This window comes from Candoia aspera, chromosome 8, assembly GCF_035149785.1.
Source record: "Candoia aspera isolate rCanAsp1 chromosome 8, rCanAsp1.hap2, whole genome shotgun sequence".
Classification (NCBI taxonomy): Eukaryota; Metazoa; Chordata; class Lepidosauria; order Squamata; family Boidae; genus Candoia; species Candoia aspera.
Window position 1 is genome coordinate 30,849,299 of NC_086160.1, and position 25,736 is coordinate 30,875,034.

At 36.8% G+C, this 25,736-nt stretch overlaps 1 protein-coding gene across 1 annotated transcript in view; it reads left to right on the forward strand.

Annotated features, from left to right (window-relative positions):
* Positions 1–25,736, forward strand: part of SPOCK3 (SPARC (osteonectin), cwcv and kazal like domains proteoglycan 3) — a 152,562-nt gene that overhangs the window by 23,450 nt on the left and 103,376 nt on the right. The window contains exon 3 of the mRNA XM_063310818.1: positions 20,981–21,026. Coding sequence (XP_063166888.1) covers positions 20,981–21,026 — 46 coding nt within the window. The remainder of the gene's footprint in view (positions 1–20,980; positions 21,027–25,736) is intronic.

Below are 25,736 nucleotides of genomic sequence, written 5' to 3' on the forward strand. Positions count from 1 at the left end.
ATGTTGAGACCTTCATAATAGCCTGAAACCTTTTGATATATATATGAAGTCTTTTTTACTCAACTGTGCTAATAAAGTTTCTTTTTTTTGCAAAATGTATACTTAGATGGAGATCTGTAATGAAGTGCCCTGGAAAGTTACAATGCTTTTATATTGTTTTGTCCCTATTTTGAGTCTTGATGCCAACTTGTGTCCATTAATTCTTTTGCACAATATTTATGCAAAGCTAGTCCCATTTGTCCTACATACAGTCCAGGGGGGCATTGCTGGCAGATGATGGCATGTATTACATTAGAGGAAAAGCATGTGAACATGCCTCTAATCTTACATGTGTACTTGTTGGGTCCTGTAATAGTGCTCTTGATGTGGGGGCAAAATAGACATCTGGGTGTCAGACTCCGCAATCAAAGGATTATTGAATTGTCTAATTGTCTTTGTCTGCCATGATTGAGTTAATGTGTGTCAAGAAGGAACATGGGAGGGGGAATTGCAAGGAGTGTGAATTACTACTGTTTGGGCTAGAAAGGGAAAAGTCAAGGTCATACTAGCAGAGACATCTGCGGCTGGTATAGCTGGCTGTTAGAAGGAGGGTGAGAAAGATACATGGGGAGGTGCTGGGTACTGGAATGTTTTAATGAGCTACCTTTGGCATGCTTTTTCCAATCGCAGCTTTCTTCTGTTCTGTACATTTGTTCTCAATAAATCTGAATTCTGCATATTCCAATTGTGCACGAGTCAGGTTATTATTGAGACTAGTGGTGTCAGTTCTTACACTGGGTTTGTTGCAGGGTCTGATTGCCATGTTGGCATTATTGTTTTGCTCACAAAACCTTATTCCTTTTAATAAAATTAGTCAGAAAAGGTGTTGCCAGATTTTTCCACCACAAACTAACATGGCTCTCCTCCTACAACGTAGTTAGATCTGTGATGGTGTTTGACATGTTTGTTAAGAAATGCAGTGATTTTCAGGAAAAGTCCAATGTGAAAATGCAATCCACAGTAATGATTTTAGGTGTATGTGTTGTCATCTACATTTGTCTAATCATACATAGTATAAAACTAAAAGAAAAAGGAATAATAGAAATAAAAATGTAAAATGAAATTAAAAACAACAGGGAAAAATACTGATACATGAGATATCAAATTAAAAAAAATACCCAAGGATGATGAAAAAAGTAGACATTCAGAGCTATCTCTGATCCTTCAAAACACTGGATGTATTTGCAAGAAGAATCTGTATTGCCTAAAACTGCTAGTAATTCAGTTAACATACTTTTTGATTTCTCAATTTAGATTTGAAGTGTTAGGACTTATTATCTTAGTGGGTCTGTGACCTAAAATAATGTTATTCATTCATTGATGGCAATTTATGAAATGCCTGTACTGGAATGTATGTATTTTGGAAAGTCTAAACTTACAGTTTAATCATATAGATAGTGGAAGTATATTAGTAAAGTAGATATTGGTAATCTAGAAGAACTTTAAAATACAAAGTCAAAATATCCTATTTAACAAAGCAATGGCTTTGTGTTTTAAAGAAAGTTAAATATTTTTATTATGACTAACTGATCAAAAGATTATTTTTCATGTTTATTGGACACCTCAGTGGCGTTTTAGGATGGATAGTATTTTTATGCTGGAGAAATAATTTGATGGGACCTTGACATGTATGATTTGTATTCTCCGCTGGGCTCCCCTCCTATGGAATAGGAGGCAAGATTGGTCCTTCATAACATTAAAAAAAAAAGGGTAAAGTTCTGTATTTTCTGCAGAACCTTCAGGGACTAAGGAATGTATGAGAACTATTCATATGTTTATCCTGGCTGTGAGAAAAAAGTGCTTTGTCTAATGTGGGGTAATTATTAATTTTTTTATATTGCTGTATATTATTATTTTTGTTTTTGTACCATGAAACTCCATAGGCTGCCTAGAGTCATTTGAAATGAAGCAGCACTGAAGTAAATTACTGTGGGTTTGCCCTCTGGTTGTCTCTGTTTGTTCTAATGTTCCATTATTATTAATATGATTGTTTCACCATAATAAGGAAGAGTAATAAGGTTTTAAAATTTTAATTTGATATTGAATTGTATGAAAACAACTCACGAAGAACTTTGAACTTACCAAGTTTGGACCATAGCTAAAAAGATAATTTTGGGTTGTTGGAAAGAAACGATCACTTTGGAACTAAAATACTGGACTGAAGAAATAGATTTCCTCCTAGCTCTTTACCTACGTAATGGAAAGACCAATCAATATGATTATGAGTGGACAGATTTAACTTGTTTAAAAATATAATCACTTTTATATATCTATAGTAATATATATGTGCCTGTGGTTTGTTTCTTTCGCCCCCTGTTTTTGTTTGGGTATAATTATGATGTCTGTTCGTATGTACTGTGTGTGTGTAAATAATTGATTTTTGTTATAATCCTGGTTTTTTTTTCTTACTTAATTTTACGTATTTTATTATAGGAATAAAATAATATTTAGTATATGATAGAAATAAAAATAAATAGTAAAATTAGTGATAAAAAAGTAGAGACCCAATGATAGAGAACTGAAGAAAATTAGAAAAGTTGTAAAGCAACAGATTTTATCATAGAAATTTAAGCAAGAGGCCTAGCTGACTTAGAAGACTTGAAAGACAGAATGGTTTCTTGGTTGATGCATAAACCACAGAGATACCAAGTACAAGTTTAAGTTCTGGGACATAGAAAGGTACACGTTCTATCTTTATAGTATAACGTTCACTGTTGAAAACCAAAGATTATAAGAAAGTGAAGAGTGAAACTTAACAGAGAAAACCAGGAGAATCGAAGAAACTCTTATTACCATTTAAGGAAGGCCTTAAAACCTGGCTCTTCTCACAGGCACTGGGGCCAGGATGCTAAGTGATCCTGATGTATGGTAAAGTGAATGATGTTGTTTTTAGTGGACTCTGGTGCATTGTATATTTGTATTATTTTGAAGGTTTTGTTCCTGTTAAAGTTATTTTGAGTTTAGGTTTTCTCTGTTGGTTTTTAATGCATTGTTAGCTACCCAGAGAACTGAGGTACATATGGGTAGCCATATAAACTGTTAATTAAATAAACACATCTTGTACAAATATTTGTTGTTTATTCGTTCAGTCACCGACCCTTCGTGACTTCATGGACCAGCCCACGCCAGAGCTTCCTGTCGGTCGTCAACACCCCCAGCTCCCCCAGGGACGAGTCCATCACCTCTAGAATATCATCCATCCACCTTGCCCTTGGTCGGCCCCTCTTCCTTTTGCCCTCCACTCTCCCTAGCATCAGCATCTTCTCCAGGGTGTCCTGTCTTCTCATTATGTGGCCAAAGTATTTCAGTTTTGCCTTTAATATCGTTCCCTCAAGTGAGCAGTCTGGCTTTATTTCCTGGAGGATGGACTGGTTGGATCTTTTTGCAGTCCAAGGCACTCTCAGAATTTTCCTCCAACACCACAGTTCCAAACCATCGATCTTCCTTCTCTCAGCCTTCCTTATGGTCCAGCTCTCACAGCCATATGTTACTACGGGGAACACCATTGCTTTAACTATGCGGACCTTTGGTGTCAGTGTGATGTCTCTGCTCTTAACTATTTTATCGAGATTGGTCATTGCTCTTCTCCCAAGGATTAAGCGTCTTCTGATTTCCTGACTGCAGTCATCTGCAGTAATCTTCGCACCTAGAAATACAAAGTCTTTCACTGCTTCTACATTTTCTCCATCTATTTGCCAGTTATCAATCAAGCTGGTTGCCATAATCTTGGTTTTTTTGAGGTTTAGCTGCAAGCCAGGTTTTACACTTTCTTCTTTCACCTTCATCATAAGGCTCTTCAGTTCCTCTTCGCTTTCAGCCATCAAAGTGGTATCATCTGCATATCTGAGATTGTTAATGTTTCTTCCAGCAATTTTAACTCCAGCCTTGGATTCCTCAAGCCCAGCATGTTGCATGATGTGTTCTGCATACAAGTTGAATAGGTAGGGTGAGAGTATACAGCCCTGCTGTACTCCTTTCCCAATCTTAAACCAGTCCATTGTTCTGTGGTCTGTTCTTACTGTTGCTGCTTGGTCATTATGCAGATTCTTCAGGAGGCAGACAAGATGACTTGGTATCCCCATACCACTAAGAACTTGCCACAATTTGTTATGGTCCACACAGTCAAAGGCTTTAGAATAGTCAATAAAACAGAAATAGATGTTTTTCTGAAACTCCCTGGCTTTTTCCATTATCCAGCGGATATTGGCAATTTGGTCTCTGGTTCCTCTGCCTTTTCTAAACCCAGCTTGTACATCTGGCAATTCTCGCTCCATGAATTGCTGAAGTCTACCTTGCAGGATCTTGAGCATTACCTTACTGGCATGTGAAATGAGTGCCACTGTTCGATAGTTTGAACATTCTTTAGTGTTTCCCTTTTTTGGTATGGGGATGTAAGTTGATTTTTTCCAATCTGATGGCCATTCTTGTGTTTTCCAAATTTGCTGGCATATAGCATGCATTACCTTGACCACATCATCTCACAAGATTTTGAACAGTTCAGCTGGGATGCCATCATCTCCTGCTGCCTTGTTATTAGCAATGCTTCTTAAGGCCCATTCAACCTCACTCTTCAGGATGTCTGGCTCTAGCTCACTGACCACATCGTCAAAGCTATCCCCGATATTGTGATCCTTCCTATACAGGACTTCTGTATATTCTTGCCACCTTTTCTTGATCTCTTCTTCTTCTGTTAGCTCCTTGCCATCTTTGTTTTTGATCATACCCATTTTGGCCTGGAATTTACCTCCAATGTTTCTAATTTTCTGGAAGAGGTCTCTTGTCCTTCCTATTCTATTGTCTTCTTCCGCTTCCACACATTGCTTGCTTAAAAATAATTCCTTATCTCTTCGGGCTAACCTCTGGAATTTTGCATTTAATTGGGCATATCTCCCCCTATCACTGTTGCCTTTTGCTTTCCTTCTTTCTGGGGCTACTTCTAGTGTCTCAGCAGACAGCCATTTTGCCTTCTTGGTTTTCTCTTTCTTTGGGATGTATTTTGTTGCCGCCTCCTGAACAATGTTGCGGACTTCTGTCCATAGTTCTTCCGGGACCCTATCTACTAAGTCCAATCCCTTAAATCTATTCTTCACCTCCACTGCATATTCCTTAGAAATATTAGTGAGCTCATATCTAGCTGATCTGTGGGTCTTCCCTAATCTCTTTAGTCTGATCCTAAATTGTGCCATAAGAAGTTCGTGATTGGAACTACGGTCAGCTCCAGGTCTTGTTTTTACCGACTGTATAGATGTCCGCCACCTTTGGCTGCAAAGGATGTAGTCAATCTGATTTCGGTGTTGTCCATCTGGTGAAGTCCATGTATAAAACCATCTCTTAGGTTGCTGGAAGAGGGTGTTTGTTATGCACATTGAGTTGTCTTGGCAAAATTCTATCAGCCTGTGTCCTGCTTCGTTTTGTTCTCCCAGGCCATACTTACCTGTAATTCCAGGTGTCATTTGACTGCCCACCTTAGCATTCCAGTCTCCTGTGATGAAAATAACATCTCTTTTAGGTGTGTTGTCCAGTAGGTGCTGCAGATCCTCATAGAACTGCTCTACTTCAGCTTCTTCAGCATTTGTGGTTGGGGCGTATATTTGGATCACTGTGATGTTAGATGGCTTGCCCTGAATTCAAATTGAGATCATTCTGTCATTTTTTGGATTGTATCCAAGCACTGCTTTAGCCACTTTACTATTAATTATGAAGGCTACTCCATTTCTTCTGTGGTCCTCTTGTCCACAGTAGTAGATCTGGTGGTCATTTGATGTGAAGTGGCCCATTCCAGTGCATTTCAGTTCACTGACGCCCAAAATGTCTATCTTTAATCTTGACATCTCACCAATAACCACATCCAATTTGCCCTGGCTCATAGATCTTACATTCCAGGTTCCAATGGTGTGTTGATCCTTAGAACATCGGATTCGCCGTTCACCACCAGCACCGTCGGCCGCTAGCCGTCCTTTCGGCTTTGAGCTAGCTGCGTCATCACGTCTGGGGCTAGTTGAACTCATCCTCTGTTCCTCCCCAGTAGCATTTTGACCATCTTCCGACCTGGGGGTCTCATCTTCCAATGGTATACCGACATATCTCTGGTTGTACTGATCCATTTAGTTTTCACGGCAAGAATACTGGGGTGGGTTGCCATTACCTTCCCCAGGGATCGCGTTTAGTCTGACCTCTCTGTCATGACCTTCCTGTCTTGGGTGTTCCTTCACGGTTTAGCTCATGGCATCATTGAGGTGCTCAAGCTCCAGCACCACGACAAGGTAACGATCCTTTGCTGAAGTGTACAAATATAACCCCTATTTTAATAGATTTTAATTTAACATTTATAGAAGAGGTGCTGCAATTGCAATTTTCATGAGAGATGATAACTTTTATTGAAAGTTCAAAACAATGCTTACAGTTTTACTAGAAATATTCTGATCTGTTCTGACTATACCAGAAATATTTTGATCTTGCTTTTATCTCAGAACACTTCTAGTATAGTTAGGGTGCTTCTTGTAAAGTTGGAACTAACCAATGTAGTTTTGAAACATCCTCCTTTGCATAAATTCCTACTTGTGCACCATAAAGAATTTGGGCCAGTGGGTTTGAACTCAAAAAGGGATTAATTGGCCTCCACTTGTGTAAAAGAAGTGCTTAATAGCACTTGTGGACCTAAAAGCTAGCTTTACTGTGGATTCTGGTGTGCATTCCAGGTGTCTTTAGAGTGGGAAGCCACCCCAAGGTATTTAAATGCATTAACCTATTCTAATTTGCACCCTTCTAGTCTCCAGGATTGTTGTGTAGCTCTCTTAGCAAAGACCAGAATTTTATATTTTTCAAAATTAAGAACCGTGTGGTTTTGTCTGCAGTACCAAATTATTGCTGCTATTGCTTTTCAGCTATATAGGGATTTGTGAAATGATGGTGGCATCATCAGCATAGTGGAGTATAGGGCTTTTGTGCCCTGCTAGTTTAGGAGAGTGGAAATCTGGATTATGAAGGTCCACTGTTGAATTGATGTACAAGTTGAAAAGAGAGGGGGCAAGAATACATCCCTGTCACATTCCTTTTTGAACACTTACTGTTCCAGAGAGGGACACTTGGGGATTACACCTTACTCTTAAGGTGGTATCGGAGTACAATTTCTGCATCAGAAAAGGGAGGCACCTGTCAATAGTTGTGTTTTTTAAATTTTTCCCAGAAGGCATTCCTGGAAATTGAGTCAAAATCTAGAAAGGCAACAAAGAGGGAGGATTTCATTTTATTAGTGTATTTTTGTGCAAGATGGTGGAACAACAAAACATAGTCTCTTGTTGATCTCCCTTCTCTGAATCCTGCCTGCTCATTTTGGATTATACCCTCTGTCTCTATCCAGTCTTGGAGGTTGTGATTTAAATGTTTAGCATATAATTTACTAACAACACTCAAAAGGCTGATAGGTCTGTAATTGCATGGGATATTCTTACTGCACTTTTTATAAATTGGGGCTATTATTGCCAGCCCCCAATCTTTTGGAATGTAATCAGTCTGATCTATGAATGTAAGCAGGGATGCTGCAGAGGTGCCCACCAGTTGGGATTCTTTTTGATTATTTCAGGCAAAACATAATCAACACCTGGAGCCTTGTTCACCTTAAGGAATTCAATCAATCAGGTTACCTCTTGTACAGAGAAAGGAGGCTAATTTTGAATGTGGTCCAGGTTGATCTCACTCTTATTTATGTTACTAGCAGGATCCAAGAAAATGACTCAAAATATGTCAACATGGAAAGACACCTTTATTCTGCAATCAATCTGATACTGGTTCTGTTATCAGGAGCCAAAATAGCCACAAAGCTTGATACTTTAGCTGGCTTTTGGCATATTCGCCTTGCTGAAGAATCTAAATCACATATTTTCAGTGCTTCCTGGAAGTGATTGTTTCAGTCTGTTTCCATTCTGAGCATTTATAAAAGATAATCTTTCATACTGAGCCTGGATGTTCAGGCATTCTGTGTCATGCAGATGATGTCTTGGTTTATGGCAACAGTAAGCAGGGACACAATGAGAGACAAGATGGAGTTTTGCAATATTTTGAACAAGTAGGACTGCTTTAAAAATATGGACTTGGGTATGATAAAAGAATCCCTTATTGGGCTGTAAATTTTGATCAGAATGTGGTTTTTTCAGTGAAGAAATGCAGATAGCTGCATAAGGTAAGAAAGGGAAGGGAAGGAGCAGAGTGAAACAAAATATTTACAGTAGAGTGCTGTTATTGCCTATTTCAGAGTGAAGGGGATAGAAGGGAGTTCTTCAGAGTTATCTTATCTAGGCGTTTGTCTTCTGGATAAGAACACTGAGGTTGAATATAATTTTTTACAAACTTTGGATGGATAAAATTACTCCATCTCTTGCAATAAATAATAGAAAATGGCAGATAGTGAATCAAAGATAGGCTGAGACCATCAGCCTTTGGTTGAAACCTGTCACAAATTGCCAAACCTGTCACAAATTGCCAGGAATCAATCTGATTTAGGACTGATCTGCACATCCTGCTTGCCCCAGCATAAATATGTCCCAGTAACCATTTGTCAAGGACACAAATGCACAAGGTCATTTTCTACCCATGTTCTGCTAGAGTAGCCATTGCCTGTCTTTTTTGTTGTTGTTGTTCATCAAAAGTAGTGTTTTATATTTAGTTGTCTAGTATATGCTATGGTGATGACACCCTCTCCTCTCAGGTCAACGATAGGCACCTTCCATGACTATTTTTTCTTGGTCTGCTGGTCTGCCTGTTCACAAAGTATCTTCCTATGTAAAGCCTGACATCACTTTGCTTTGTGAGGCACATCTCAGGTTTTATGTGAGCTCATTATATATCAGAAAAGTGTGTTTTTGAACACTGCTACACCAACTTCTGTACAGACAAGGGGCTGGTGCACCCTGAATAGTTCAAGAATTTCAGCTGGAGTGACTGGGAAACGTAACTCTTTAACTTCATGTCTCTGCCTGATATTCGACAGAGGAATATTCTGTGTAAATGAACTGAGGTAGTGCCATTTTGCATATTGTAATGCTGTTTTGCATATTCCATAAGATATTTGTGTATTCTGCTGCTGCTCGCTGCCAACATTTTCATGTATCATTTGCTGATCTGGAACAATTAGGAACTGGGGTGAACTTGACAAGAGTTTCAACATTCTCCATTTCTAGCCAAAGTGGCAGGAAGAATTGTAAACCCTTCTACTAATTTTTTGCAATACTGGTAAATCTTTGTTCAGAAATAGTCCAGCTAACAGGCTGGTGGCTTGTCGGACTGCTTGGAGCATCACCCACACAGCTGTCATCTCGCTATTTTTAGGCAGAGGTTTGCCAGTAGACTAGTAAATGGTTTATCATTCTTCCAGTAGCTTGGCCTCTCAAAAAACAACTAGACATGTGCATGAAAAAATCAAACTGACTAGTTACAAGTGTCAACCAAATCTGCACCAGGAACCTGTCACTCAAAGATGCCTAATGGGCGGTAATAAAAATATGATAAATGAATAAATAAATAAAAAACAAAGGCTCCATTCCAGGCACCTCAAACACACACTCACATAAGCGTCCCCCAGCATTTTAAATACAGTGATAGGTGGTGTTTTTTTCCACAGACAGCTGATAATGGATACTGAGGAAACAAACCCAGGTTTTGAAATAGAGGACAGAACAAAGGGTATAATTCACTTGTCTCCTCTTGCTTATCTTGCCATGGGTGTCAGAGGAATGTGAAGGGGCAGAAGAAGAATGGCTCTTTTGGTGCCACTTCATCATTGAAGTGATGAAGTGATCATTGGATGGAGACCTAACAGTAGAAGACTGACAGATCTTCTGCTGCCAGGATCTAGAACCAAAGGTAGCATTTTCCAACCTGCCTTTCTCCACCCTGCCACTTCTTATGTGGACAGAACTTGTTCTTCTTTGTTGCTAAGGCAAAATAGGATTTGGAAGTACAGCCAGCAATTCTTTAAGCGACATACTTAAAGTCATCTCATACACTGAATCACAGCACTTTTTTGTTGCTGTGCAGAACAGCCCGTAGATGATGATAAGGAAATTATTCAGAAAGAGTAGCTGAAGACTCATGGAATGTTTCCAGACTCAACTGGAATGAGGCTGAATGAGAGGGGGAGGAGGATCCTTCAGAAGTCTCCCTGTCTAATCCAAGAACAGCTGAATAGAATTCCAATCATCTGGAAGTCTGTGAATTTATATGAAATACACAAACCGTTTTTCCTCCGAACGCTTTGCTTTATTTAATTAATTTATTCTCATGGGGATATTTATATGTTTCCAGTGGCATCCTACCTAGATAGTAACTGATTCAGTCTTGCTTTGCTTTGTTTTGTCAAGGTTGTCTCGTTATATGCCTAGTGATAGTTTTGCAGAACTTGATAAAATGAAAAGGTATAAATAAATCCTTAAATAACTGAAATAGAAACTGAAATAAATTTTTATAATAATAGATTTATTATTAAAAAGTTTGATAATAGAAGAATTGTGGCAAATAATTTTGCTTTCAAATGGGGAACATATTTGTAGGCAATTCCAAGCCATTAGACTCTGGCTTTCTTTCTCTTGCTCCTTCAGTGTATTGAGGAAGATGTCAATCTTCACTTGAAATGGTGGAAGAAGTATTCCTCTGGGTTTTGCTTGCGTAAACAGTTGCGTAACAGTTGCTAGCCATTTTATCAGAAAATCCTCTCTTACAGTATCAGAGATTGGTGTCTCGGAAGCACCACCTGCTTGTCTTCCAGTTCTAGCATTAGACAAAATTTGCCTGACACTTGGATTTAGAGCCATTTTAGATGACTCTATATGACCTAACTTTATGCCTGTTCCTTCTTAATATTATTTAATAAGGCAATATATTAATTTTGGTTCACATTCCTGGCAAGGTAGATGATGTACACATTAGCATGAAAAAATCTATTACCATATGGCCATGGTGCATATTTAAGTAAAAGTTACTTGAAACTAAATCAGTGTCTGAAACAGCTCATTATTACAGCCAAAAGGAAATACCCAGCATATTACTATTTCACAGTTTATTATCATCCTAACTGATTTAACTTACATTCATTTCAGTGTGCTTAATTGTCCCCAAGATACACATATAACATACTTGTTGTGTGCTATGACCAAGACATCCAGGACCTTTTCCTTTATTCCACTGTATTTTAAATAACCACCCAGAGTCACCACATATGTGGGAGATGGGTGGTGATAAAAATATGATAAATAAATAAAATAAAAATAAGATCATAGTATACTCTATCTAGAACACAGAGATTAATCCATTGAGGTTAACAGTGCCAATAGTTCTGAAATATTGCTACCAACATTTAAACAAATAGATTTCATTGAATACAGAATATATCTTATTGAGTATAGAATCAAAGATACTTTTCATAGTAGGCTATTTCTTGTACCTACAAGCATGTACAGTCAAGATGGTTTTTTTGATGGGCCTTTTTACCACAGCAGAGATGTTATAGAAAATAATCTGAAAATAATCAAGGTTCTGTGCTTCAATATTAATAAAGAAAAATAGAACAAAATTTTCTCAGGGGATGAATATGAACTGCTTAAAAATTAGTATCAGACTATTCTGTTCTCTTGGAGTAAGGCTAGATTTTCCTTTAAATGTTCAAGTGATAAGAACCAAATCAGCCCCTTTCTATATTAGGCAGCTCAGAGAAATGAAGGAGATGGGAACAGAGCTAGAGTTCAAGTGGAGGAAACCTCAGGATGTATCAGACAGAACACAGATTGAGGGTCCTAATTGGGGTTCTATTCCAATGGCATTGGAGAGAGAGGTATTTTTCTACCACCATTATCTCTGCACAGAATAGGTTAGGGTTGTTCTTTTAAGAAGTTGGAGTAGAAAAGCCAGAATGGTCAGTAGCTTACCGGGCAGTCCGCATCATTCTTGGTGGCTAAAGTCAGCTCTGCTAGGGGTGGAGAATTATCATTTGGAATGGATATTAGTATGTTGATGATACTCAACTCTACTTCTCCTTGCCATCTAGCTCCAAGGAAACAATTGGTACCTTTGTTATCTAAAATCATAATGGGCTGAATGAGGAATAACAAAGAGGAATTAAGTCCCGACAAGATGGATATTATGTTAGTCAGTTGGAAACTGGACATAGTATTGGAAATTTGCACTATTTTGCACAGGGTTGCATTCCCTCTAAAAGAAAGAATAATAGAGCAGGTCTGTAGTTTAAAAATGCATCTGTGGATTCACAGATGGTGGCTGTGGTGAAGAGTATTTTTACTATTACAGCAAGTGTACCAGCTGTAATCTTTTCTGAGCCAGTCAGATTTGGCAGCAATTACAGTATGTTCATCTTAGTTATAACCCATATTCACTATGGATGATGCCCTTGGAAGTTGCAGTTGGTACACAGCTAGACTTACTGTAGTGAAAGATCTGCACTGGTTGACATGTAACACTTACATTGTTAAGTGTTAACAATTTAAGAAGCCGAGGTTATATTTAAAAACCCTAAAGTGTTTATGGTCTGCTTATCTGGGGGACTGTCTCTCCTGTTATGAACCTGTGAGGCCATTAAGAACTACCAAAAAAAAAAAAGTTTTTCTGAAGAGAGCCCTTCTGTCAGATGTTTGTTTATCTGACATGTAGGAGACAGCCATCTCCTGTATCACTTCTAAGCAATGGAATGTATTACTTGTATTTGGCTCCTATACTTTGTTTCATTAAAGGAATTGCTGAGATGGAGCTTTTCCTTTTTTGGTCAAGCTTTTTATTATTAATGTTTGAATTAGTTTCAACTTAGAGCAAGTAAATGAATGTGTGTCTTTCAGTGTTGAGTTTTTATATTCTGCATTTTATTATTATTATTTATTATTATATAATTACTATTCAAATTAAACAGAAAGGTAGAATTTAAAATAAATCAACATGAATTTTTGTAGCTATTTGGTTGGCAAATAAGAAATGTCAATGTGGATTTAATTTTAATTATATTAGGAGAATTTGAGTATTCTATCTATATGGTAGATCTTGAGTCTATGAACTAGCTGCCTAATAAGCCTGTTTTGTAACATGGAGTTGATAAATATTCAGTTAATCTACATATATTGTAGATCTTACTAAGTCTCTTCTTTTCAATGTTGAAAGGGTTTGCAGGTTCACAGGAAATGTTCTGATGCCCCCAATAACTTCAAACAACTTCTTAGAGTTTTTCCTTGTATTTGAATGTAAACAGTATAAGAAGCATTTCTTTCAGAAATGCAGATTCTTTAAGTCAAACAGCATTTACCTAAGGCAGCCTTTCTCGAGTTTTGACCCTGGAGGAACCCTTGAAATATTTTTCAGGCCTTGGAGAACCCCTGCACATTCAGGCTCAAATATACTGTAGGCCAGAACTTAGACAATTATTATATTCGTTTCATGTGAAGGCCTGTATATATGCATTAACAGTATTCTTAAACTAAAGATAAAGAATGAAACATACCTCTTTAATGTGAAGTTGTCCAAATTTGAAATAATTTTTAAAATAAATCATGATCTCCATGGAACCCTGGTTGAGAAACCTGACCTAAGGCATTTATAACTATCTCTGCTGGACTGTCCTGCACTCTCCCATCTTCCTGCAAATTCTTGCAGAGCTGTGTGCCTATAACACTAAGTGATTCAATTATGGCATGGTGGTCATGGTGCAACAAATTTGTGTTACCTAAGTACTTTATTTTGAGGACTCTTTCAGTGTTAATACATCTAGATGCTATTTTTTTTTTCTTTCTTTCTTGCCAGGTTATTTTGCAAACCTTTCATGCAGCTTTGCAGAAGGAAACATATAGGATGCCTATCCATCTCACCTATAACAGCAAACCAACAGCTGGTGTACCTCTTTCTTTCTTGCACTTACACTGACCCTGACATGTTTGCCTGCTATTTTCCTTTTAATATTTTTTTCTTATGTTAGTTGAGATTTTACTACCTTTTTATTATTTTAATGCAGTCATTTAAAGAAAGGAGTTGCTATGGAATTTACTTTTCCTTGTCAAGTTCCATTGGATTTATTTATTTAATTCAATGACTCTGAGCAGCTTATAATTAAAATAAAGCAACATATATATAAAAAAGAATACAGATAAGTGGAAGACCAATTCCGTAACAGAAATAAATACAAAAATTCATAAAGGCCTTAACCATCATCCTATCCCAAGGCATGGGAGAACAACCATGTTTTTAATAGTTTGCAGAAAGTCAATAAGGAGTGTTGTCAAAGAAGGAGTGATACGGATCTCTGGAGGGACATCTTTCCAGAGGTTAGGATCCACCACCAAGAAGAAATGCTTCTTGGGTCCTGCAAGATGACATTGTTTGATCAACAGGACCCAGAGCATGCCCATTCTACCTGACCTCATCAGACAGGCAGAAAAATATGGAAACAAGCAGCTCCTCAAGTAGCCAGAACCAGTGCCATAAAGGGCTTTATAGATGATAACCAGTACCTTGGATCACACCCAGAAGCTGTCTGGTATCCAGTGCAGTTCATGAAACAGTGGGGACACATGCATGTACCATGACGTGCCCATCATTGCCCACGCTGCTGCATTCTTAATCAGCTGTAGCTTCTGGGTGGTCTTCAAGGGCAGCCCCATATAGAACACATTATCGTAATCTAATCCTGAGGTGATCAAGATATGTTTGACTGTCTGAAGGGCCTCTGAAGTTCAGGTGGGGGATATAACCTTTTTTATTGTGATTACAAAAGTAATAATTTAGTCAATGTTCAAAATGCATAGAAAAAAATTAGTATTGGCATTTTGCTGTATTTGATATTCTTATCATTTATGACTAACGCCACTCTGTTTTAATTAAAATGGCCATTTAATTCTAAAGTTCTGTTTCATTTCTGCTTTTACAAATTCTTGAAATAATGTTGTGTATGCAGTGATAGAGACTTCAAAATAAAGATGTAAAATAAACTATATAGGTTGAGCAATAAAAAGGATTTTAGGCAGTTGTAAAACAACCCAGTATTTAAAGCTATTTAGAGTGTGCTTGAAGTCTCTATTTTCATAGCTGTAAAATTAATTTAAAATAATTTTTACATTATAATAATTAATTATAACCAGTTTTTCTTTCACTTAAACATGCAATAATGAATTTGAGGCTGAAAAAATGATTGCTGTGGAATTACTGAACTGAAAGTAATAGTTTCCATTTTTTATGAGCAGTGGGAGATTCTAATTAGCCATGGTTTTAAAACATGCATTCATTCAATCTGTTGTTTTTTTCACAAAATAGCACCAGCCAATTAGCACGAATGTGATGCAATAAGGACCTTACTATGTATTAAGAAGTCTTCCTTTATGCTTTTGGATTATTTAAAATCCTTTCATGTGTATCTCTGCTCCCAGAGCTTATAGTCATGTTTGTAGTCACTAAACAACCCCAAAATCAAAAGTAGGGCAGGAATGTTCAACTTTATTTATTGAACAGCTACTTTTGTCCATTGAGTTGTTATACAGAGCTCTACCACAAAAAGTGAATAGAATAGAAAAGTTTAAAATGTGAAGGTGTCAAGAAAAATGAAACTAACTAGTCAATATAGTTAATATTATGTTTGATCAGGTAATTTACATAAACTTAAATACTTAATGAAAGCCAGTTTGGTGTAGTGGTTAAGGCACTGCCCTAGAAACTGGGAGACCATGAGTTCCAGTCCCACCTTAGGCATAAAGCCAGCTGGGTGACTTTGGGCCAGTCACTCTCTCTCAGCCCTAGGAAGAAGGCAATGGCAAACCACTTCCAAAAAACCTTGCCAAGAAAACTGCAGCGACTTGTTCAGGCAGTCTCCAAGAGTTAGACACGATTGAACAGATTAAAAAAAAATAAAGCTGCAGGGCGATCCATATCCTCTAATAATATTTTTTAAAATAATTTTTATTAAAAGTTTTACAAAGAACATAAAAAATAACACAAACTAATAAAGCCTAGAAAGAACAAAGAGAGAAAAGAAAGAAAAAGTGCAAAAAGAAGGAACAAGAAAGAAGGAACAAGAAAGAAGTAGCTTCTGATTTCTTCTGCAACAAATATAAGTAGAATTACAAATTAACTCTTATTCTATGATTACCAAAAAAACCCTCACTCTATTCTGTTATCCAGTGTTTTTTTTTTCTAATCATCAAAACCACTGATCATAAGTGCATTTTGTTCTGTTTAATGCAAAAAGTGTACAAGGGGTTTCCAATCAACCAGAAATGTAGATGTTGCTTTTTCTCTAATCAAATAAGTTAATTTGGCCATCTTTGCAAGTTCCATCATCTTCACCAGTCATTCTTCCATTGTGGGTAGTATTAAACCTTTCTATTTTTGAGCATGTAATAGCCTTGCTGCAGTTATCATATATAAAAATGAAGTTCCATGACTTTTTTTCTGATTGCCTGTCCATTAATCCCAAAAGGAAAGTCTCTGGTTTCAATTGTACTTTAACCTTTAAAATCTTCTGGATTAACATATGTATTTGTATCCAATTATTTTTAGCTTTTTTACATGTCCAATACTAATTTTCTTTTCGTATATTATCTCCTTAGATATATACTCTCATTCAAACACAGTACTGTGCTATTGCCACTCTGTGGCTCACCTCTGTCTCTCTCTTTCTCTCTCCCCAAACCTTGGATAGGCTAGCAAAGTTCCCCTCTCACCTGTGAAATATTATCAGCACAGTTCTATAATAATGTTCTGAGTGAGAGATCTAGAGCTAGGTAATGGATGCTTCCATCCTTCCTTCCTTCCTTCCGTGTCCACAATGTTTCTTTGTACATTATCTTTTGTTCTTTAAACTTCTCATCTTTCTCTTTTTGAAGGTCTCAACTTCTTTCAGTTGTGAACTTCATCATCTTCCCTTTCTTCTCAACTCCTTCACTCTTTCTTTGTGCATATAGTTGTAATTTGACCTTCATTCATTCTCTCTATATAATGAAACCACCTCAGGGTACTTGTTTCATACTGATCACTCACTTTTGTATTCTATTCACATTCATTCGGTACCCATTCATTCTTAATTCTCTCTCTCCTCTATCTCCCATGCATTTTTAAAGTAACCCGTTCCTACAGCTTTCAGCTTTTATATTTCTCCTGACACATCCAACTCTAAACTTCCATATAACAAAGTAGAAAGGTGCATGCTGCTACGCACTGACATTTTTGCTTCTTTCAACAAACTTTTATTCCTCACAACAGACCACATACTTACTTTTCTGTCATCCCTAACATATATCCCTCTGTTTTTCTATGTTTTGTAAACATTCTATCAAGGTACACACATTCATTTACTTGCTCTAATTTTTTGCCATTTATTACTATCTTGCAAGAGTTACTTAACTTTCCAGACACAATTACTTTAGTCTGCAATAGAATAGTTTTCAGTCCATACTCCTCATTATGCCATATAGCCTAATGTTCATTACAGATAATTTGGGTTCTCAGATGACAACATGTCATAATCTGAATGTAAAACTATATACACATTTTTGGCCCTTACATACTGTACGTCTATTATCACCACTAGCATTTTCTGTACATTTATCCATCAATACATTCACCAGCTAAGGGAATATCACACATCCTGGTCTTGTCCCCTGTCAGTGTTGAACTATTTGCTAAGCATTCTGTTCATTCTGTTGCATCCTTATTTCTATTACATACCACTCTTAACTCATTCAAAAATCAATCTTTAATACTTCCATATTCATAAAAAGATTCCATGATTCAAACCTATTCACTTTTTCTCTGACAAATGTGCAGTAAACTTTTTTTCATTCATGCATTTCTTAATGAACTGCTGAAGAACAAAAATCTAGTCTGCACATCTGTTGCCCAGTATAAAACCAATATACTGCATTTTACTAATTTTGTCATTGTTATCTCTTGTATTTCTCATTTTCATAACTTTTGTAGCACTCTATAAAACAATGTTTTCACTGTGTTCCACACACTTTTTACCCTCTTTCCTTGTATCTATTTTCCATTCATTCATTGGTAGATTAATCATCTTCTAATCCTTTTTTTATACAGGACATATACTTTCTCTTTCTGTAGTGCAGTCCATTTTCACTTTACTTTATTTAACTACTTTCCTTTTTTTCCAGGTCTATCCCCCTCCTCCCCCAAGATCCACTTGATTCTTCTGCAAACCCAAGGAGAACAAGTTTTTTATTTATTTATATGCAAAAAGAAGAAAAAGGGAGGAACTAGTAATGAAAAAAAATGCACACTTTCATGTATTCTTACGTATTCAGCCAGAATCCATTAACCCATGGTATACTCATTTAGAATTCTGAAAAAGTTGAGGGCAGTCATAAAATGGCAGCCATGGTGAGCATAAGGAAAACACATTTATAGAAGGCAAACCAGTAAGCCCACCCCTCACCATCCAGTCAAGTATCCTAGGATGTTCTTTCCTGTTTCCTGTTTCCTTTTGTTTTATTTGGACAGTTTGAAGCAAAGCACTAGGCAATTGCCACCCATCAACCATATGGATATTTCTGGAATCTATGTTAGGCCCAGAGGCATTGCTGGAAACACATGTTATTTTGTCTAGAAAAAAAAAATGAAACTAGGTTCACCTTAAAAAATTAATACATCTAAATTATGGAAGAGAATACAAATTCTAAGTTAAATCTAGAACAGTTTATCAGAAGAAATTCCAGACAGCGAATATTTTTATATTATTGTTAGTTTCTTTTCTATTCTTTTAGAGTCCTTCTCTCACATATCTTAATTTTTTGGAGTATTAACAGTGCTTGGTGACTGTTCGTGCATATAGTTCTGTTTTGGGGAAATAAAATGAAATGTTATAAGCAAGAATGTGACCTTTGCTCAGTTATCTCAATGGTATGCTATGGTGTATGGTAGAAGTATACAGTATTTTGCAGTACATAACAGCAAACCTAATCTCTGTAAAACTCACTACTATATATTAGATCTGAGCTAAGCATTCAGAGGGGTATTTAACAAAACAGAATGATGTGAGCAAAGTGCTTTTTAATGTATGGAAGCAGTTGTATCTGGCAAAGGATTGGACAGTGCTTTGAAAGTTTTTTGGGGGACATCTCCATAAATATATGAATTTCTGTGCTTTTCATTGTACATAGCAAGTGTTTTCAGATGTGAGTCATTAGATAACAGAAAGTTACAGTCTATCTGATCTGTGTCTACATTACCTACAGCTTTATATATTGAAAATTTCCTTTTAACAGACCGGCAATTTCATATTCCATGTTAATAGTTGCTGAATCTAGAATTTCAGCCAGTATGCTTTTAAAACGAATGTTGGTATACCTTAGCTTATACATACTGTAGGTACATCGCTGTTAATTACTTGTAATATTATAAAGTTCATTAGAAGCACCCATCTGAGGCTTAAGTGGTTTATTTCAGTCAAACTTCTTGGGTAGGTGCTGAATTCTGTCTCTAAGCTACAATGACTATAACATGAGAAATCCCTGCAACAGAATGAGTGCATTTTTTTCAAGCAACTTTCTTTGTATTCATAGGAAATATCCGTATCCTCATTTTATGAGGAATGGATATATTCCCGATTGATTGACCCACTCTGCCTTCCAGAATGGCATCTGTGTGGAAGAAGTAATCTTTTCATAGTTAACAATAGATAGCAGTTATCAGTATGGTTTTAAATGTTAAGCTCTAACGTTCATGAGTATCTAGCTGAATGCTGATTGCTAAACAATTGCTTAAATATTCAGTGCCTGAAAATTATTTGGCAGTACCCTTAAATTCTGGGTGTTGCTTTCCAAAATCTAGGAATATCGGGGAGCTGTAGTTATTTCTACCATTTTTTGGGCAACCCCATAAATTTACAATTTGAAAAACTAATTATTGTAGGATAGTTCAGAACAGTACAGAGAAGAATAATTCAAATGATAAACAGATTGGATTGATATCTGTGGGACCACCTTCTCCCATTGTCTCTGCTCCCAGAACTAGCAGAAGAGGCATGCTCAGAGTCCCTTCTATCAATATTATCCGGCTGAACCCAGAGTTGTGCCTTCTCAGTGGCAGCATCTGCTCTGTGGAACAGCATTTACCTAGAGATCAGGATGGCCTTGATCCTGTTAGCCTTTTGCAAGGTGCTGAAGACCTGGCTGTTAACCCAGGTGTTTAGGTCACGAAGTTAGATGAGCTCTGTTGCTGTTGCTGTGTTTTTCTATGAATGAGGTTATTGTTTTATCTTGGGCACTAGGGATTATATAGTTTTTGTGTTTTAATCCTAGTATGCTGCCCAAAGTAACCAATGTGAGATGGTGGCTATATAAATCAATAAATAATAAATTATACAAATGAAGCCCACTAAAATTAATGGAATTTACGTCAACTGTATCTGATATGTTATACTCACATTTGTTTTTATTTTTCCCTGAGCAGTGAAAAGTAATTTGAAACTTAGTTCTGTAAAGCAGTAGTATAGTGAAGATATACAAGCATCTTGATCTAACATTGATGGTTTGATATTTGGCCTTGAAATTTCACTATTGCGAGAAGTTTTCCAACCATACCGTTTAACACTTCTTGCAAGGTAACTTCTGTGCAAGCAACAGTCTGAATGGTTAATAATGATATAGAAATAGAATACAAGGCTTGGAAACTATTTAAATATAATTGCTGAATGAAAATCTCAAATATTTTACAGATACTTTTTTCATCTGGTTTATGGATTAGCTGTTTATTCTTTCAATTTTTCACTACCAAAGATGTGTTTCCTGCAATTAGTGTGTTCATATGATAATTATATCTTTCCTTTGTGTTTTTTGCTGCGTACCATATGCAGGAAGTTGAGGTTTGTATATTTTTTATGCATTTATTCTTTCCCCATTCATGTATTTGCATTCTTTTTCCCATTCTAAGCACATGCTTTCTTTTTCTGCTGCAGGATGATTATTTTCGAACATGGAGTCCACTTAGATCCTTTGATCAAGGTAAGAAATTATCCTTGTACAAATAAAAAAAGGATGCTTTTAATGTTCTTTATTTCTGTAATGATGGGCAAAAAAAAGAAGGTTGTTGTTCAAGCGGTCTTCTCTGTTATTCTCCTTGCATCTACTTTTTACAAAGTGAATTAAAACAAGTTATATGTTTCTTATTACTTAAGTTAATGCAGTACTTATAAAAAGTCAATAAAGGGACAGCATGTTAAATTAGATTAATTTTCCCTTCCAGGAGAATTATCCCCATGATTCTGATAGATTGGCTGTATACTTTCTATCTTAAATGGCAAATACTCCATGTTTATTTTTCCTGATAACTGTATCAGTGAAACTGTCACAGTAAATGATTTTTAAGGTATAAAGTGAAAGCATTTCATTGTTCAATTTGTATCACAATAAAACTTGCCATTTCTTCCCCTTTCTCCTGAAGGCTGAATATCACATGAGATTACTTGAGTGTAGCAAAAATTTATCAGACGATTCTTTATATTTTCAATACCAGTTGTATAAAATTGTGTCTTAGGAGACTGATGAGATGATTTTTAAAAATTCTATTTATACAACACCCATTTTTATTTCCTTTTCAAATGTGATCCAGATCCCTTTTTTATTGTTATCCCTGGAACTGATATCAGAAAGAATAGCTGAAAATGGGTTCTTCACGTTGTATATCGCCAAGGACGTTAGCAGCTTTGAGTGCATAAGCATGATTTATTCATTGTAACTGCAATATAGAAGGAGAAAGGTTAATCATTACATTCCTGAGCCTGATCAACCTTATTCTGCAACTGCTATTACACACACACACACAGACACACACAAACGAACACACACAGTTTGGCAATTCATTTCTCTAAAATGTAATTGTGCCATCCCATTAATGTTAAATTGATTGAAAAGCATTATAACAAAGCAGCTGACCTTATTCCTTATTCCCACAGTATCTGTAGCAGCCTTCTGCAAATGTGACCCCCATTCATGTTTGACCAACACTCCCATAACATTTCTAGTCTATATGGCATTGGGTGTGATAGTCCAAAAAATCTAGAGGGCCCCAGGTTTGGAGGGGCTGTTCACCTCTTCCTGGTACTTATCATTCAAACAAAACAAGGATCTGGAAATTCAAAAAAGAATAGAAGCAAAGTATAAGTGGAACTATGAAGAGACAGTTGTACTATATAAATTTGGTCCCTTGTGAAGTGGTAATAGAAGAAAGCATAGCTATCTTGTTCAAAAAGTAACTGGATAGAAGTATACATTTGAATTCTGATTCTTGTTTTGAATTTTGTAAGCTTCACAGTATAAAACAAACTACATTTAAAGTCCTGTAGCCAATTAAACCACATTTTATTGGGAAATACTAACTTTTCAAAGATTTTTTTCAAAGATATTATGAATTGAAATACCAATAATTAATATTACAAAAATGTGTAATAACTTTCTTTGATGCTGCAAGTCACACTGTTATAATAGAACACTAAAGAACTTATTTAGTTTAAAAAAATCTAATTTTAAAACTCAGTAATGAATATATTTTTCTTTATGTTATATTTGTTGTATGATGAATAAATACATAACCCTGTCAGTTGGGAATGTTACTTAGAAATGTCATGCTTACTCACAGTCAGCCTACATTGTACATATAGTTTTTAACAAACATATTGTGTAGATTTTGCTGGATGGTGAAGACAGAGATCTGGATCCCATTTGGATATTCTGTTTTCAGAAATGGGCATCCACCATTGTATGTTTTGATCCTCTAGTTCTAGATACATTCTGAAATTTGCATAGCACTTACTAGACAATTAGATTACATTCTGTTATCTCAGTATTCCATCTTAAAAAAATGACTAAATGTAATCTTCAGGCTTCACAAATTTTCCATTCCCCTTTTATTTGGCATCTAGTTTGATGAAGAGCTTAAGTGAATTTGAAAACTAGCAAACAAGACTGTTTTGTTTTGTTTTGTTTTTCTTTGTTTGCTGGCAATTACAACAAAGTAATTTCTCTAATGGGAATTTTGGATTTTTTTCTGATTAGCAAAAAAAGCTATCCTTGATTTTTCAACCTCTTTCTTTAATACTTATACTGTAGCACATATATTTATTACAATATACACCTCAAAAAATTTGAGGACCCATATATACAGATAACACTTCAATTTTTAAAATTAATTCTTAAAAAGACACTTGGAATGACTTGGAATTTTTTGCTACCTTCCCTTTTTAGTGTAATTACTTTTTTTTTCCTCTGGAAAGCTCCTGCAATAAATGAAAAATAAAACCCAAGTCTAGACAGTTAGATAAAAATTCAGTGTAGAATATACTGCATTTATGTAGGTATTTTAAGTTTATATGCTGTGATACTATATATCAAAGACAGTTATTTCAAAATTCATATGGCTAAATTCTGCTTAATAAATGTCTATAACGTTAGCTTAGAGAATCTATGTACTACTAAAACTCTTATGTCTGTTTGTCTGTTTGTAACCTTCAGTTAGGAAAACAGTGCATCATAGTGCAACAATTTTTGAATCGTCGTACCTCAAATGGGCTAACTTACAGAATGCACCAAAAATCCAGGACCCATTACTTGCATGGGATTGAAATTTGGCAAAGTTGTGGTCACTTCAATGCCACCGCAGCTTCCAACTACATTTCCCAGAAACCCATAGGCTGTGTGGTGCAAGGGAAGATGGGAGGAGTGTATCCCTGCCCTCTTTACCTCTTTTCTTCTGACCCCTGTGCCCAATTGGAACAAGGCCAATGGGCAAGCAGTGATTGGTTGCTTTGGAACCGAGGCTGAAATCTGAAACTTCTTAATGGTGATGGAAGCAAAGGAAAGATGAGGGAGTGACTTGGATGCCTGCTGGCGAGGTAGGGCTGGCTGGAGGGCACCAGTGATCGATGGGTGAGCCCTCTTTTTCCCTGGAGGGAGGGGGCCCTAAGGGACATGCTGGGATGGGGAGAAGGGCTGTAGTTTTCCTCTCAGCCCGCAGCTCCCTTTGTTCTCCCTCACCACCTCAAAGTGGCAGTCAGTTCCACAGGTAAGCTGAAGAGAAGGAGGAGTGATTTCCAATGCTCTCTGCCAGCTTCCCACAAGCAAAGTCAATGGGGAAGCTGGCAGGAAGTTGGAAGTTGCTCCCACTTCCACTGCTTTTTTGTCTGCCCATGGTCATTCTGTTTCTCTATTTAGGTAAAGAAATATTTCTCAAAGGATGACCCAGTGTTGTCTAGTTTCTTCTTAGAACTAGTTTTATTTGTATGCTGTTTCTGAGTTGGAAGTCATTGGTTGGATTATGTGGAAGATGGATAGAACATTTATTAGTTGTTAGTACATACTGTCCTATGTTTTCTGATATTTTCTGAGCTTTTATGGAAAACTTTATTAAATAACGTGATCATGCAAAGTCATTGAAGACATGTGTATAATCTGATGGATGCTTTTTCTTCCCCGGTACAAAAACAGGGGTTAAGAATGAGATATTTCCATTTAATACTGTTTGGCTTTACAGGAAGCATACAGTTTACCTAACCATTTCAATAACTTAGGGATGCAGTGGTGCTCGGGTTAAACTGCTGAGCTGCTGAGCTTGCTGATCGGAAGGTTGGCAGTTTGAATCCGCATGACGGGGTGAGCTCCCATTGCTAGTCCCAGCTCCTGCCAACCTAGCAGTTTGAAAACGTGAGTAGATTAATAGGTACTGCTTCGGTGGGCAGGTAGCAGTGTTCTGTTTAGTCATGCCAGGCACATGACCATGGATAATGTCGGCTCTTCGGCTTTGAAATGGAGATGAGCACTGCCCCCTAGAGTCGGACACGACTGGACTTAATGTCAAGGGAAACCTTTACCTTTACCTTACACATTGTAATGCTTCTTTTGTTTAGCCAATTAGGCTCCCTAAACTCAGATTTACAATAAACTAACATACAGGTCCAAAAAGCAAGCCTTATTTCCTTCTGCCAAGGAAAATACAAAGCAACAGCAGAACAACTTTGAATCATTCTGGGCAAAGACTCACATTACATTTACAATTAGGGAGTCGAAGTCTTCCTAGGAACAAAATGGTTCCTTGATGCATTATTCTGATTGTGAGCCCTATCAATGTGAATCTCCTAAGGAATTATACACCTCCCCCAACCCCCCCACATGTGACATTGTTGATAAAACTAAAGTCTGCAGGATAGGGGAGTAACATATACAATGAACATTTTTACAGAACTCATTTGGATGCTTGTGGACTAGAACTTTGTTATGCTAATGGACACTGCCAAGGAACAGAATATAAAATGTTCAGCTCTTCAAGTAATGACTGATCTTTAAAGTGGTGAAAAAGAAACCCCATCTCACAGTTATTGCCAGAATTGATTAAACTGAAAAAATAGCCCTGATCATTTCCACAATATGCTTCTATACCCTAACTCTTTAGGGATAAAGAATTTTCTGTGGTCAAACTTGAGGCAAGCCACGCTCAATAATGTGGCTCTTCAGCATGAACTTAAGCAAGTCTTGCAAGACATTGATCTTATTGTTGTAACCAACACATTCATCCATACAGCACCAATTCAACAAAACACTGTAAGCGCAATGCAAACACCCAAGATTTCATTCAGATACTGTGTTCCTCTACACTTCATGGAGCACTAAAATTGACTGAAACTCCATTTCTGTTACTGTATATCTGTTACATGACTGCTTCCA